Source organism: Aulonocara sp. 'chitande type north' Nkhata Bay, linkage group LG16, assembly GCF_057382095.1.
Source record: "Aulonocara sp. 'chitande type north' Nkhata Bay isolate Kocher_YH1m ecotype deep benthic linkage group LG16, A_spYH_male_GT1.1, whole genome shotgun sequence".
NCBI classification, from domain to species: domain Eukaryota; kingdom Metazoa; phylum Chordata; class Actinopteri; order Cichliformes; family Cichlidae; genus Aulonocara; species Aulonocara sp. 'chitande type north' Nkhata Bay.
In genome coordinates, this window is record NC_141359.1 from 17,300,376 (window position 1) to 17,317,889 (window position 17,514).

The following is a 17,514-nucleotide window of genomic DNA, read 5'->3' on the forward strand; positions in this document are numbered from 1 at the left end:
TCAGTTGTTCTCCTGGCTGAAGTTTGGTCCTTTTACAGCATCCTGCCATGCGATTATATTTGTTCCTGACCACCGAGAACACTCACGTTAACTTTTATCGAGTGGAAAAAAAGTTAGCTTGTTTATATTATGCTAACATAGCTGTGTCGCTAGCGGTCACGTAGCACATCATTATATACCAGCTAGCCCAACTTCAGTAACCCTACAAACCTCACTGCTGTTTAGTTTCCTGTCTTCATTTATGCTGGAAGTGATAGCAGAGCTGTACGTTTTAATTTGTTTCCAAAACCCCGCAGTCAGGACATGCTATATTGTATTTAGATAGAAGCTAGCGAGCTAACTCCCTGCTAACTTCTAACTCCGTTAAATGTCATAAATTCCGTTTTCTTGGATGCCTGGATGTTAAACTCAATTGTTACACCTGGTAGAGCAGAACGCTGATCATTTTATTAAAGATGAAAGACTTTAGACAGTTTTTCAACTCTCAGTAATGCCATAGTGATCGTTTGATATATGGACCTGCAGTGGAGTTTAGGTCCAGACACGGCTAGTGACGTCAGACTGAACAACCGGATAGTATCAATCACAAGAGACCCATTAAATGAAATTAGAGTATAATTACTTTATGATGAGTCATGACAGTACCATATATGGATTACAAATGGCACTTTCCAAACAAAAAAAGACACTGTGCTCACTTTGTTAGATGATATTGCCTGCAAAGGTTGCATGACTTCATCTATTATTTTAAAACCTCAAACCGAGCATCTTGGTATTGCCGTCTTATTGTTGTTGCTTGGCAAGCTGCATCTGTAAATTTATTGATATACTAAACTGGGTGAAAACTTTGATTAATGAAAAATGACTGAAAACAAAATGTTTTCACTGGGGAAACTGAACAGGTCTAGAGACCAGTTAGTGACCACCTGGAAACCATTGTTAATGAACAACAAATGCATGTTCCCTGATCAGTTGCGAGTGGCTGGTTCAGGTCTCTGCCAGTTGCTATGAAATCAGTTGCTAAAGACCAATTCAATCAGGCCTATGAACTGGTCTGTGACACATGGCGACTGCTGGTTGCTATGGAATATATGTGTAAATTCCACAACCAGTTGCAAGTGGTTGCTGGAGGTTTCTGACAGTTGCTGCAATGAAATCGACAGATTCTGACCTGTCTACAAATATTAGCAAACTACTCTCTGAGGGGTAGTGAGAGTGAGTGAAAAGTGTGAAGCAATGCCCCTTTTGAGATGTTTAGGTTACAGTGATGAGGCAGACAGTGATCTCCACCAACAACATTCTCCAACTTCCAGCAACCACTTGCTAACTTGATGGGAAATACATATTTTTTCTTTGCAACTGCTGGTTCTTACTAACAGGTCTTTAGACCAGTGTGCCTGAGGCCTTAGATACTGCTGAAGCCAGAATAAGACAAAGCGGTACCCATGAGTTCCTCAGAGTGACCGAGCCCCCACTATTGCATGACATCAACCCACAATTTCAAAACATGAGTTAAAAAAAATACCTCACAAAAGGAAAAATTGGAGTAAAAGAATTTTCTTTTGCATCAGGATGGTAGCATCTGATTTTGAGTTTCCTAACACAAGAGCCTTTTTAACTGAAGTCGATTTAAAAATTACAGGAAGTCTGCTTTGAGTAACATTTTTTGAGCTAATTAAGCTAATGTAAGCTTCACGTTGATTGAAAACCCTGTCTCCTGCTGATTTATGAATGTCTGCTCTAGTGAGCTTGATAAAACCTGAATACTGTAAGAAACCTTGAGTGTTCACTTGGCAGTTACAGATATCCTCCTAATACACTAAAAGCTGCATATTTATGGGAAAAATGTCAAAGTCTTTACTTGATGAGCCATACTAATATATAGAAATGTCATTTTTCTGGTACTAAAGCATGAATCTAGGTAGTACTTAGACTTCCCCATCTGCTTTTAACTGGTTAACCCAAAAACTAATGTAATTAGTCAAAGATATGCCTGTGGCTTCGGAGGTAAGCTAGATTAGTTCACTGAATTTTGCACCTTTGCTCTTGTATGCTTTGTTTTGGCAGCCTGAGAAAAGATACTGTCTTTACTGATGCCTGCCATGTCTAATCACGATGCCTAAGAGCTGACTGGAAAATTCGCCATGAGGGGTTTAATGTATTCAGTGTAAAAACAAAAAAGAAAAATGGTTCTGTTTTTTAATGGAGTGGTATAATTTAATATCCTACACGAAAGACCCGTCTGCATGTTTGTAGAGCAAGAAAACCTCTCTGCACACACATAAAGGGCTTCTGGCTGCTTCTTGGCCCTGTCACTGCACCTTTTGGAGGTAACCTTAAACTGTAAATGCTTTTCAGCATCCATCACATTTGACAATGATCCTGTTTGAAATTTAAAGACACAGCTTCAAGTTTACATATCTTAAGATTACCGTGTGAAAGATTCATTTCAAGGACTTTTCAGTTTCTCTCGCCTCAGTGTTTAATGGTTTTGTAGAGGACGCGTGCAGTCCTGAAATAGCTTTCTCAAGAATACCAGAACATTGAAATACATGCTGTAATCATTGGTATAATAGGATGCCATGGATGTGAACTAAGATTTATGTTATGTCCCTAGTGTATGTCAGACAAACTTGGAAACCTGCTCCCTGCTTACATTTCCGCCAGGATATGGGGCGTCTGTGTCAATCATTTGCTTTAGCTTTGTGAAACCACAGATTTGAAATGGAGAAAAATGAGAGTGAAGCAATAGGGGCATTGTTACTCCTATTTCTAAATGATACTGCATCTCACCCCTCCCTACGCTGGCTTTTTACTCCATCTTCCAGTGAGGTCGTTCATAATAACAGATTTCACAGCTGAACTCGTTTGGAGAGACCACAACCCCGCTCTAACAATAATGAAAGCAAGGTCTGTCCCTTTCTCAAGTACATGACACATCTCAACACTCGCTGCTTGCATGATCCCAGATTATTGGGCATGTGATAGGCTGATATCTGTCTTTCGCGAGGCTGCTGAGCTTTTTGTCTGTGATGATGCACTGCACTCTGATAGTGAGAAAGAGAGATGGAGAGCAGTTGAGAGTTAGACAATGAAATTATTGATTTGTGGGATCAGAAGTTTGAACGGTTTTACAGCAGAGCTGACACGGATGCAAAATGACTTTTGAAATTTGCCGTCATTATAAAAATGTATTGTGAAGTGTTGGAAATACTCTGGGTACAATCGATGTGGAGTGGAGGAGGAGAAGAACAGTTTTAACAGGTGGGTGGAGGGCTTTTGTCTTCGAGCTCAGCATTTGCATCAATACCTGTGGCAGCATAATGTAGTCGGGGCAGTCAACAGGTGAAAACATCTGAATAATCTGCACTGATTCAATCCTTTTACAACCAATGCACCATGTCCATGTGCCATGAAGAGTTATTTCCATGTCTTTAAACACTATTACAAGAGCTTCTCTGTATTCATTGACACTCACACCAACTGAACTCTTAAATAACTCACTCACCCACTGACATTTGGTCTTTAGAGTGAAAGCTGACATGATTACAGTGGAGATGTATTTAATGAGAGTATGTAATGTTTCCCGAAAGGAACCCCAGAGAGCTATAATTTCAGTCTTATATGTCAACACAACATTTTGGAGCCATCTACAAAGATACGATTGTCTAAATAAGAGGTCCTAAATGGTCACCAGAGGGGAAAAAGCTCTGCTGTAAAGACAGGGTTATTGATTAAAACACACGAGAAAAAGAGCAGATCAGTTTAGACTAATTGTCTCTCACGTTTCACTGTAAAATTGGATAAATTGGCTTTGATTAATTTAAATGATGAAAAACTGAACCCTTAAAAAATACACTTAAATCTAAACTCGGAAATTACGTCTTTGATGGATGAATGAATGAATGAATGATACAATAGCATACGGAACATGAACAGTGACCAAGAGTCATTAATTGCAAAGATTTGAGTCTGTGTTGATATCACTCTGTGTGCACAAATAGGAATACAGGCATTCCAGAGTTATCCTGACTAAATTTTCCTCAGTGGGATGGGACAGAAAGGTTTTCCCTAAATGATGAACAAGGATACTGATGCTAGAATAATTCAGGCGTGAAGAATTACTTCATGCTTGATTGGACTTGATTGAAATACAAAATAAAAGATGTGGGAAAAAAATACTAAGGCAAATGAAATATATCCAAGAAACAACAAACAGGCACAGTTTGCTGTTCGCTTCGCTGACAGACACGCTGCATTGAATTGTGGGAATCAAAACAAAACAACGGGGGTAATGGTACAAGAGTACAATAAGAAAAGATTTGGCTTCACTTTTATTTTTAGTAATATGCTAACATAATCTGATGATGCCTTCCTATTTTCCTGAAAACCACCAGCAGCTGAGGGGTTAAAGGCTGTGCGAAGTGAGTCCATTTATTAGTAGTAATTTTGTTTCTAGGCCATCATCTAGGAGCGGGAAAGGATACAGTCATATTAGCATGTTGCTGATGCTGTACAGCAAGAAGGTTGGGTCATGTTCCCTGTGGCTCTTATGACAGAAATGTAGCATCTTCAACCTTTATCAAAAACACCAGACTCAACATGCTGAGGTGCATGGTGTGTGTTTGTGTTACTGAACCACTATTTGTGTTATTACAAATCATACCGCCAAAGGCACACGGCTTAAGTGATGGCTCGCTGTTGTTCTGGGCTACAGCAATGAGGACTGTTGGAGAGAAACATAGAGCCAGTTCAGCTGGGCCTGCTTCTTTCCTGTGCTGAAAGTACATTTTACTGATTTGATTATGATTGATTGCTGATATGATTTCATGACTCACCGCTGGCCTGTAGCTCATTTATTACTGTTGTCCATCATCTGACTGTGGTCTTTACTTAGCAGGATGCACTTACGTCTCTCTCTCTCTGTCATTATCTCTGTTGCAACAGTGTGTTTTCAGTGTACGGTGAATTTGTAATTGCGAAAAGCTCTTTATAAGGCAGCTGATGTGGTGGTTACCTCACAGCAAGAAGGTCATGATCCGCTGGCTCGGGCCCCTCTGTGTGGAGTTTGCATGTTCTGCATGCCTGTGTGGATTCTCTTTGGTTACTCTGATTTCCTTTGCCATCTAAAGGCATGCATGATAACCCCCTGTCACACAAAGGCCTAGATACCGGCATCCACAGGTCACTAGGGTAAAATGTGTATTACTTTACTATATGGCAAATGGTTGATGGAGGTTAGTGGTAGTCATTAGATGAAAACAGGTATGTGAAGCTGCACTGAAAATGTTCTTTTGATCGCTTTGGTTACTAGTAAATTGCTGTGATCACCTGTAGTTTGCAAACAAGATTGCAACATGTCTGCAAACACTCACACAAACTACTCAACAAACAATTTGAAATGTTCAAATACTTTGAAAGTGAATGTTCTCCATTTCTGGTGTGCATCACAATTTATTTTTTTTTGCAAGTGTTTGCAGACGTCTCACTACCCACCATGTAGACAATTCAAGACTATGGTAGAAATCACAAAGAGGCTTTTGGTGCAACTCCTTTGTGACCAGTTTTACTTAGCAACTGCCATCAACCTCCATTAAATACTAGCTGGTTAAAGATTTGCACACTTTTGCCTAGTGACACAGGATTGCCAGGGGGGTTGTTGACCTACATGACAGAGACGATAGGTTAATTAGTGATTCTAATTTGACCATAGGTGCGTATCTTGGTGTTAGCCCTGCCATAAAGTGATAACCTGTCCACTCTCACCCAGTGGAAGCTTAGATAGGGCTCCAGTATGGTTCTGTGTTGGTCCGACGCACAGCCTACGGACAGCTTTGCAGACTATCTTCTACATGTTGTAGCTGTTTACTGCCTGTAGGCTACTCTTGCTTATGCCGTTGTTGGACATTGCCAGACAGAATAGAGCAAAGTTATAACATACTAAGAAATGACATGGATCTTGGTGTTAAAAACAATGAAAAGAGTCAGCTGCTTATGTTTTCTTGCTGGTTTTCTTCCTGGTTGTAACCTGCTCTGACATACTGTGTTTTGCTTCTTCCATGGCTATGGTAGTTTTTCCCCCCCTGACTAAACACAGAGTTTTGTTTTGGAGTGTGTCATTCTTGATACTTACAGTTTATTTTGGTAGACAACTCAGGGACCTATTCCTTTCAGGCTTCACTGTGCTTCTACTTCTGCCAGGTTTTGCTCAGTAGCCAGATTGTGGTCACTCAGTTTTTCAGCCGTTTCTGGTGTCTCGTGGTGCCCAGATAACTGCCTTCTCTGTATTGTCTGTTCAAAGTTCAGTGCAGGTTTTGTCATAGCTGTTCAAAGTTTTCTCTCTGGACAGAATTCAGTTTGTCCAGATTCTGAGAAGTCTTTGTCCATGGTGTGCAATGTTGTATGATTTCTCGCTCTTTCACTGTGTCCGTTGATGGACCAGGGTTTCACGATTTTCCAACAAAATAGTGTAATGTTGCAATGATTTCATCTGGAGGCGATTTATTACCACCTGTTTAATTCTTCAGCATTCTGGCCACAGCAAAGAAAACTACTGTTTTTTTAATAAAGGAATAATTGCCATGGTTTGAATCATGCTGCGAGCAAAGACTTTTTGGCACTTTACTGTTTACTACTCAGTAATCATCTCATCTGGCCTGAAAGTACCTGCTTGGCTAGACTTTCTAAAGCCTCCAAGTAGAGTCCAGCAGGGTTGCAAGAGTCTTTTTTTCCCTCTCTGACCAAATGAATTACAATACACTTAAAGGTTGTTATAAATTTTTGGTTCAGCATGTTGCCTACTCCGGTTTGAAGAGATATTTATTATAATGGAAATATTAAAAAGTTTGACTTGGCTAAGCTTTTTCCAGTTCACAATGCTGGATAATTAACTGTTGTTCTCAGTGCCCATTTCGGAGAAACTGAGCCTCATGACCAGCTGGTTGAGGGGACTTTTCTCTATCTTCTTGTTGATATAGAGCTTTTTAACAGTAGGAGTTTGGGCTTGCTGGCTTTAATTTGTTCATGGAATTTGATTAAAATGAAGCTGGCCTAATTAGGCGATCATCCATTGTTGTATTTCTTTGTACTCAGACGATGTCCTTAGAAATTCTAGTGTGCAGTGTTTAGCTGGGTTTCATGCATGTTTTCACAAGCATATAAAAGTTCTCCTGGGTTTTGAGTCTTTTGGAAAAGGCACCTAACAAAAATGTCATTTTTCCTTTCTCTTCTATCATTGAGTCTTCTTGTCTTTACCAGTTTCACACACACGTGTACGTTCCACATTCATCCATCCATCACTCCTCTCCCTCAGCACAAGGGTCTGTTCCTGGCAGTGCTGGAGGTTGTGTGGTGGCTGTGGTATGCTGTGTAGATTTTTGCTGCAGTGCAGTAGGCAGTATTGTACTGCTGCTGCTTTCTCTCTCCTGCTCTTCTGCTCTCTCTCTAGCTCTCTCTCTCTCTATTTGTTTTTGTGTACATAGTTTGGGAGCAATGTTACACTTCTGAACACTTTCCCCGCAATTTTTAAAATCAAATCTATAAAAAATACAAATAAAAATAAGCAAGCACACAAAATCAAAGACAAGCAAGCAAACAAACAAACAAAAAACAAAACAAAATGGCATTTGCTTCAAAGCTTCCATCATATTTATCGCAAATAAGAGCTTTTTTCTGGACACTTACATAGGTTTGCCAACATTTCTATGATGGAAGTTGTTATTCTAGGTGTCATTTCCACCTCTTTCACATCCCTGTCTCGGAGTTCACTTCCCACAGCTTTAGGTGGGTCCCCCCTGTGGCTGTTGTCCTTTATTCAGACACAAAGCAAGAAAGGGAGAGAGAGCGAGAGATGATGACAGTGACTAAGTAACCTGTTTGTGGCGGTGAGTGCACGGCTCTTTGCACAGAAAGGCCAGTTGTTTTCTGTTATACACACTAGGCTAGAGACAGGGAAGCACTCAGATTCAGTATGTCAGATAGCAGAAGTGGAAACACACAAAGAAAATATAGCTAAGCTTGGCAGCCATACAACTTTTGTTTTGTTTCTGTGGACGTGAACATTTTTTGTTTGGTGACTCAGTGATAGGTCTTGCTTTCTGTCACATGCAATAGAGACTGTGTCACCAACACCATTTAGCCATGACATGACGGCACTAGACATTTCTGGTTACCTAAGAAGGTGTCAGCGCTATCTGCGGGATATGGCTATCTGCATGTTGGAAGGTTCTGGTGGGAAGATGTTGGCAGGGTCTTTACGAGTGGGTGACAGGCAATATATGCACGTGTGTATATGTGTGAGAAGGTGGCCATGCTTATGTGACTGGGTTAAAAGGTTGTGCCAAGCACTGGAGGACATCAGGAGGAGTGTGAGAACCCGAGCAACAGTTCAAGGCATGCATCTTTATTTCAAATGTTATGACATTTATTGCTAAAATACAGTGAGAAAAAAAATCAAGTTAGCTGGCCTTTGGAGCAATGGAGGCAACATCTTTTGCTAAGATTGTGGAGCAGCATGTTCGCAAGGCACTAAAGGGTGAAGCAGTGCATGGTGAGTCCAAGCATGGAGGCTGACACAAGTATTCCACAGGTATGCCTTTTTCCTGTAATGGATTGGTAATGTCAGGGATGGAGCAGTTCCTTTAATCCACACCAGTTTCTTTAATGGGACATAGTAAAGTAAACTCAGCACTGACATGAGTATCCTGATTGGTAGTATGACTGACGTAAATAGTTTTCTTGTTTAATATGTGAACTGTTATCAATGCAGACTCCTTCTACATTAATAAAACTAATCACTGCATTGCAGATGATCAAACCTGAAGGTCACACGTTGTAGTTTCTGTGTGCTTGAGAGTTTGTTTGCATGTTCACTCTCTGGACTCTTTTTATACAACACCATGCCAAAGAGGAGGAGGTAATTTCATTGTGTGTATATATATATATATATATATATATATACTGCTTCTGGAGATTATTTAGTATTATTGGTCTTGCATAAAATATAAAGCATTTTCAAGGCCAAGTAAGGAAGCCAAGTACAGTGATGCATGGCTGTGGATCTACAACACGCCAAATTTGACCCTCTCTTCTCTTCTCTGCTCTTCTCTTGAGCAGAGGAAAGTGAATGTTGTCTGTCAGCTGTGTTCTCATGTGTTTATACACAGGAATGACTGACACGCAGGAATATGCACAGCGGGCTTACTGAAAACCTTATCATGTCTGCAGTAATGCCGCAGCATCTCTCCTATCATTCAGTCACAGAACTGCTCCTTAATAACAGCTTTGACAGACCTGCTTTTACGGCAGCAGAGTCACGATCCATATGTTCCAAGGCCAAACTTCATATTGCTCTATTGTGATGTTCTCAGTAGGAGAATCTTGCTGATGTCTCCTCATGTTTGCTTTTAGAAGAGCAAGGTAATAAATGCTGAAAGACACTGCATTGTGTGTTTTAGTGGCTTAGGAGTGAACAAAATACTGCACTTAAAAGATTGACAGAAAGTCTCCAGAAGTGATGCTTCTGCTTTTTAGGTGAGGTGCTGGGCATCAATCTTCTCTTCTAAACACTTGCTTTGTTCCTAGATACTGTTTTAGCAAAGTGTTGAGAAATGCTGGATCATTCACTCATCAGCTAAAGGTAGGACAGTCTGTGTGAAGGCACACATGGTCTGCTGCAGACCTCAGGGACACATAGTTGTTCCTATTATACTACTTTCTAGTTTGTTCAGAGTCCACACAGAGGAAACCTACACAGTTGGTGCCTTTGTCGTGTAGTGGCTAAGCGGGAAAGTCACATAGCAGCAAAACGTTGTGAGGGTATGCTTATATGTGCGCCAAGCCTCTCCAATTTTATACACAATATGCAGTAAAATACACAATTTCTTATATATTAAACAATGTATTTTTCAGTACAGTCCCTTTGTGATGTGAGGTAACATTAAGCTGAGATAAATCTGTAGAAGTTGTTCTAAGCTTTCTGTATTTCCTTCTGCATTGCCATTTGCGTGCCCTTCTCATAGCTTTTATGCTCTCTTGCCTCTCTGCGAGCCCTCTCCTCATTTCCCCTTTGCTCCTCAATGTGGTCAGCTTCTCTGTCCATGCTGGCAAAAAGCCTGTGTAGATTCTGTGAAGTCTGCTCATATCTGTACTGTGTTTTCTTCTTCTTTGGCAGAGGAGCACAAGGAGATTCTGGTTAAAACGGACAACAAACAACAGGTTACTGTTACTGTACTTGAGTCCTTAATCGTAACAGGAAGCTTTAAATCGCTCCTGTTTTTGTTTTCAGCCATTGCAGAGCCGCAGACTGAACTTATACTAAAAGTGTGGTTATTAAAATGAGCGTAAATAACTTGAAATGAATATCGATAAACCCTTTTCCCAGTATTAACATTCATTTTAACGTTGGCAAAAAAGCTGTCACAAAAATAATGACATTCACGTGCGTGTGCTACCTGCTCGTCTGGGACCACAAAGTGCTCATTGAGCCTGATTCCAGCACATCAAGCATCCCCTTTGTCCAGGTTAGAGAAGTTTCTTTTGTTTTCCAAGTTTGGCTCCAAACGTCTTAGCAAAGCAACAGGTTTTGTTGATTTCTTTCTTCTTTCTGTGTTCTGTTACCATTTTCCCTTTTTCCTGTAGTGGCCTTTTACACTAAGATATTTTTGGAGACCAATCAGGCCACCGATAAGTTGGATCTAGAGCTTGATTTCACAGTTTTGTTTGTTTTTATTTGTTTTTTTTCTCACCATCACATTGATCTGCTTTAACCTCCTAGGACCTGGCGCCCACATATGTGGACATCACATTTTAGGTTATTTAGACCAAAATACTGAATTTTGCTCTACATGGGCCTGATATCCACTTACGAGGACATTATACTGCTACTGTTCTATCAAAACTTTAAACGAATATCCTCATGTGTGGCTCTGATTTTTCATAAAAACAAAAATAAGATAAAAAAAAAATCTGGTAATTCTTTGTTTTTACATTCATCGGGCCCCAATATGACCAAATATCAAAGAGAAATTAAAAATGCATGTCGTGGAAGAGTTCGGGTCTTAGGAGGTTAAGATCTTGATCTTGGTGCAAACTAGTTTCCTGAGATTTTTCTTTACCACATTTGAATGTTGAAAACAAGGATAAAAAATTCCTCATTGCAGACAGATACTGAGTCTCAGGTTGAACAGTGTCTCTTCCTTGAGATCCCATGTCAGCATGTTGCAGCTGTTGACTATCCCATAGTATAAGTGTAGAAATCCCATCTGTTGGTCTGATGTTTGTGCCAGATTCCCCTATTTCATGACTGGATATGTATTTTAAAGACTATTTAAAACTAGATGGTGATATAATAATAGAGATTGATCATATATTAGATCGTATATTAGAGACCCCAGATTGTTTGTGAAAGATAGAGGGTCTATATGTGTATTTATATAAGCTCTGTATGAATGTGTGTGAATGGGAAAGTGTTTTAAGTAGTCATACTAGACTAGAGTATCCTATGAATATCAGTCTGTGCAGTTAAATACAACAAACAGCAGAAATAAAATAGACAATGTAGATTCTCATTAGAGGAGTAGTAATAATTATTGAACTGAATACTTACAGTGATTAAGATTTGTGTTCATAAATTAAAATTTGAATCCTGCACAGTTTCAGTATATTTTACGGGGGCGTAATTAATATTTTTCTCTGCTGCATCATTAACTGTTTTGCATTGTGTTTTACATGATAGCGTCCAAACCTCTCCATGCGAGGAGAGTCAAAATGTAGGAGTGTTTTATAACTGTGTACACCGAGCAATGAGAGAGTGAGAGAAGGAAAATATGTGGTCAAGGTTTTTCACTGTAAGTCAAGCAATACAAAAGTGACAAACTTTAGCTCAAGAAGCTCTTGTAGCTCCTTCATCTTTATCATTTATTAAAGAATTGACAGATTTATGATTCATGTGATCAGTCTTAATATTTTAGGGGAAGCAGCTGCCTAAGACAGTGTAGGTTTGGATACAATTTTAGGAAGCGTTATCATTTTCCTACCCAATTTTAAACCAGTCGGTGGACTTGATAAAACATTTTTCATATGTACTTGTGTTGGAAGTCAAGGATGAACCTAGAACCTCTTGCACTTTAAAATGGAGCCTCAGTTCTTTCCTTTAAGTGATGTGAACCACAGCTGTCAAAATGTCAGAGTGACTGCCTTAAGGATACATTCTTCTTAGTTGTGAATTTTAAAAATTAAAGATTTTAAAGTTATTTTCAGGCATTTCTGCTATTTTTCTTTAACAGGGATGGAGGGAAAAAGGGCAAAAAATGAAAGAGTGGCAGCGGGGGAATGGCATTTAGCAAATGGTCTCCGGCTGGGATTGCACTGCTCAGGGCATATGTGGTGGGACTCCACTGCTCAGGGCATATGTGTCCATGTGGAATGCATCCTACCCACTCCACTTTCCGGTCTCCCTTGATGTTGTTGTTTTTCAGTTAGAAACAGAGTTGTTGACCATGAGTGGTGGCCACTCATCCATAAGTGGACCACCAATGGCCCACATCATCAAATGCTCTCATATCATGATCATCTTGTGCAACCCAATCTGATATGAATGACATTAACCTGCAATACTCATCATCTACACTTAGAATATGTGATGTCTAAGTAGAAAAAATGTTCACTACTACTCTAATTATTTTGATCTCTTAAAAAATAGAGATCCACTGTAATGTATTTAAAACAGGGAAAAATCTTTTCTCTTTTCCCTCTCTTTTCCAAAAATGTTGGAAGTCCAGAGTTAATAAATAATACTGAAAAAAATTAAGAACAATTAATAAACTTGGACAGATTCATCAGTCTCGCCGGCTGATCCATTTAATCTGTTTTGGTACACAAAAAAGTGACAACAGGTGCACTGGAGAAGCAACAAGACAGCCTTCCAAAAGAGAATGGTTTTGCTGGTGGTGGCCACAGACCATTTTGCAGTTCTAGTAGGATGGACCAACATTACCAGCGCCCTACAAAGTGACCCCAAGTGGGCTTAACGTACTACTTATGTGCTTGTTTCCAATAAAACTGTGAGAATGTGGCATAAGAGCACTTCTTCCAATAGTGGGGCCTGCACTCATAGCCCAGCACCAGCAGCTCAACTTGTATTTAACCAGTGAACACCAGAACTGGCAGCTCTGCAACTGGTGCCCTGTTCTCCTTACAGATGAAAGCAGGTTCACATTGAGTACATGTGACAAGTGTGAAATATGCTGGCGACACCATGCTGGATGTTATGCTGCTTGCAACATCATCCAGCATGACTGGTTTGGCAGTGGGTCAGCGGTGTCCTTGGGAGGCACATTCCTGCAGGGTGACAGAGATCCCAGTGTGCTTGCCAACATTATCATCACTGCGGCTAGATACCAGGATGAAATCCTCAGACCCATTTTTTTAATCCTTATGCTGGTGAATTGGGCCTGGGTTCCTCCTGGTGCAGGACAATGACCGACTTCATGGAGCCAGAGTGTATAAACAGTTCCTAGGCAACAAAGGCATTGACACCACTGACAGTCCTTTATTGTCCTCAGACCTGAATCCAACTGAGAACATCTGAAATGTGTTCCCAACTCGATGCTACTAAGTAGCTCCACAAACTGTGCAAAAGATCAGTGATCCTGCCCTGATCCTGGTCTAGGAGGAGATCCCCCAGGAGCCATCCACAGCCTCATTAGGAGCATGCCCAGTTCCTGGGAGTGCATACAGGCATGTGGGAGCGATACACACACAAATCACATCAACCTGTGATTTCAACTTTCAACTTTGTTTTTTTTAGTGTGATTTTTAAATCCTGTGCTTGAAGGATTGATAATTTTGCTTTCCGCTGACCGTTGTTATGCCATTTTGATTTTTGAATTACACAATGTATCTATGTAAAGACTCTCTACTCGATTAGTTCATTCATCATCAACTGATGTGCGATTTAACGGTTCCATTCCTTTTTTTTGAGCAGCATATTGTCTATTATGTGCAATTATTTTCATTATGTCCATGCATGAAAAACTTGAACTATCCTTCATTCCTAGCATTTCTCTTTTTTCGCGGTGCTGAATAATTTGTGGTATAGAAAGAAACAAAATATAATCCTCATGCGATACATCTTTAGGGTGGCAAACACTGAAGCATTCACAGTAAGAGGTCTTCTAGATATGCTGATTCAAAAAATGATCTCATGTTGAATATTTAATTCAAGGAATAATGCATAATGCACTAACACTAAAGCGAGATTAAAGGATAATGATGCCTAATGTAACGTAACCCTTGTGTTAAGGGTAAAATAACAGAGAGGCAATTACCCTTAGTCTGTACTAGAGATGGACCGATCCGATATTACGTATCGGTATCGGTCCGATACTGACCTAAATTACTGGATCGGATATCGGAGAAAAATAAAAAATGTAATCCGATCCATTAAATATCACGAAAGCACCTCACAAAACTTGCAACACGCCGTAACTCACCTCAGAACGTTAGCACGTTGGAGCAGTATGCATCACGTGATAGAGCGGCTGTGGCATGCGGGACCTGTCGGTGGTCTGGATAGCATTTGGAGCTTCGCTAGCAACCCGGCATTTCATCTCCGACAAAGTTATCCCGAGAGAAGTAAAGCAAGTGTGTAAGTCCATCTCTGAATGTTTGTAAAGCATTCCTGCGTTAAGCTTGCGATATATGGAGCGACTGCCTCTTCTTGCTGCTACTTCAATCATGAAACTGCTTAATGATCAGCTGATCGGCTTTTCTGTCGTGAGTCCATCTCTTTTGTTTGTTTTTGGCCCACTTCGCGCCAGAAAGAGGAAACCAGCGGCTGAACAACAGCAGCACGTTTAAGCTTGATCAGCTGTTGTTAGAATGTATTTAATATTACTTTCTACTCCAGGATCTTTTTCTATGTAGCTGACGCTGGTAACTGTGCAGGGGCGGATCTAGCAAAGTTTAGCCAGGGGGGCCGATAGGGCATTAACAGGGAAAAGGGGGCACAAAGACATACTTTTCTTTCTTATTCTCATTTAAAATGTCTAGCTTTTAACCCTTTAGAGCCGATCGGAGCGGGAACGCTCTGTTATGCGTAACTATTTTTAAATCCCGGTAGCACTGCAACCACGTAAGCTAGTGCAAAAAATTTTTTTGCATATGAAACCGGAGGAGTTGTACTTACATATTGTGCCATCAGCTTGTCCTAGGTCACGGTTTCCTTCCACATAAAGCTTTGCAAAAACTGCATAAAAAGCGCTTGCAGGAACAAAAACATAATATTCCAGAAACACGCTTTGCCGGTCCGATCAGCTGATCAAAACACTTCCTACGTTGGAATAGACGTCAGCGCGAACTTTTGCATTTCCGCCATTACCTGGCCGAAACCGGAAGTGACGTCATTTTCGCGGAAATGTAGTCTTTTTTGCGATCAGGGCCTCAGGGCCTATACTGCTCTTTTTAAAAGTTATCTTTGACTTTATGACTTTCTGTGTCGTTTCTGGGATGCTTAGGGCTCATATTGCACTGCTGGAAATAGTTTATTTTGATGCATATGCTGCTTTTTTGCAAATTTGCAGTATAATATTTATTTTCGTTTTTCCTGCAGTGTATAAAAATTGGTGTATTTCAAAAATAAAACTATGAAGACACTCAAAATAAATTTCCTGTGGTGGGAAACTATTTTGTGCAACTTTTTTGTATTTACAGTTTTGAGGGATAAGCCTCTTAAATTTCTCTAACTACAAATATATGTTAAAAAATCAAAAACGATTTTCAATTTTTTTGTAGTTTATTGCACTTTTTTGCAATTTATGTAATTACTATGCACTTAATGAATACATATTATTAAAATCTGGGCTATAATGGTTGTATTGATGTATAGCAACTTGAAATGCTCCCAAAAATGGCTCCACAGCATGTAAAAATATAATATAAGCTCTGGCGGACTTGGTTCTATGGTAGGTCTTAAAGGGTTAATAAATAATTATCTGACACCCAAAGTTTTAATTTGATGCAAAATGAATAGAAGTCCATTACTGTATATAGTAACTATTAAGTCTAATATACCCTAGTAAGCTATAGTACTTTTTCCTTTGGGAAGGTACCATCTGTGCAGTCTGCAATTTTGTTGAAGAAAGATGTTGAATCTATTTAATATTTCTTGAAAAATAATTGATTTCTGTGCATTTTTTTTCACACTGCATCAAATTAAGGTTGATTACGTCGATTAAGCATCATGAGGTGGAGCGTGAGGGGTGGTTCCCTATTTTTTATTTATTTATTTTTGTTGTTGCTGGGAGTTGGAACCCTATTAGTTAGGTTGCTTAATATGCTAAGTACTCTTTAAAATATCAGAATAGGGAGGATGGTGTAGGTTTAAGTTTATTAGATTGATCAGTATTGCTGAACTACGAAATATTTTTTTTTGCATACAGGTATAACAGAATAGCTTTAGTGTAGTTGTTGTTTTAAACTTGAGTATGAACTTATACAAAATGCAGCAAGATATTTAAAAAACAGTTTTGTTGATTAAAAAACACTATATCGGATTCATATCGGTATAGGCAGATATCCAAATTTATGATATCGGTATCGGTATCGGACATAAAAAAAGTGGTATCGTGCCATCTCTAGTCTGTACATCAAGGGAAACAGAAACAGATAAAGGGGGTAAGAGGCAGGTGTTAAGTTTTCCCAAGAACGACAGAGGAGGCCCCTTTTTTATGTGCACATGATAATAGAAAAATGAAGAGACAGACTGCAGCTAAAATCAAATGGTAAACAGAGGTCATTAATGAGAAACAAAGCAAAAACTTTTTTGTTAAACTGTCTGCAAAACTCCTTGTGGTCACTGCTTTGTTTCTGGTGGAAAGCTAGAGGTGTGTTTCAGCTGTTGTTGTGGACAAAACCGCAGTCACCTGTGTGCTTTTCAAAAACCATTTACAAATAAGTTGAGAGTCCTTCTAAATCGCTGGCGTAAAACAGTGACGGATACACCGGAGATGGAAGCATTCACTTGTGAAATGTCATAGAAAATGGCCTGTTCTGCAAATAAATGAACACAGGCAGATTGAGAACAGAGCGTTGTTTTAGAAATGCAGTAACACAGAAACTTTCTGAGTAAGAAAGTTGTTTCTTCTTACTCTAATCTTCAATTTCAATGAGGACTTAGCCCCCCCCCCCCACACACACACACAGTAGTCGGATGTAAACTGTAAATCCTTATCGTTTCTGACAAGCTCAGACAGCAGTCGTTTTGTGTCGACACAGGTGTGTTTAAAAAGCTGATCAAAAAAGAAACAGCATTATATCAGAGCACATATTAGACATATAAGACTCTATTTCTTTTATTTATGTTTAGAAAATAAACTTAGTTGACAAATCCCATCTATAACCCATTTTATTACATGGAAACAGACTAGCAATCAATCCTTATTTATAGGTTTTCATTTCAAACAGTTCTTGTGCGTAGATTGAGCATAAATGCATTAGATTATTTAGCATGGGTTA

General features: G+C 39.6%; 1 protein-coding gene across 2 annotated transcripts in view; it reads left to right on the top strand.

Annotated features, from left to right (window-relative positions):
- fgf14 (fibroblast growth factor 14) overlaps positions 1–17,514 on the top strand; it is a 115,481-nt gene that overhangs the window by 9,083 nt on the left and 88,884 nt on the right. Inside the window, exon 1 of one of the 2 annotated variants that reach the window (XM_086267815.1) lies at positions 8,332–8,548. The exons of the other annotated variant lie outside the window; for it this stretch is intronic. Coding sequence (XP_086123941.1) covers positions 8,476–8,548 — 73 coding nt within the window. The 5' untranslated portion in view covers positions 8,332–8,475. Of the gene's footprint in view, positions 1–8,331; positions 8,549–17,514 lie in introns of those variants that run through there. 2 annotated transcript variants of the gene reach the window in all.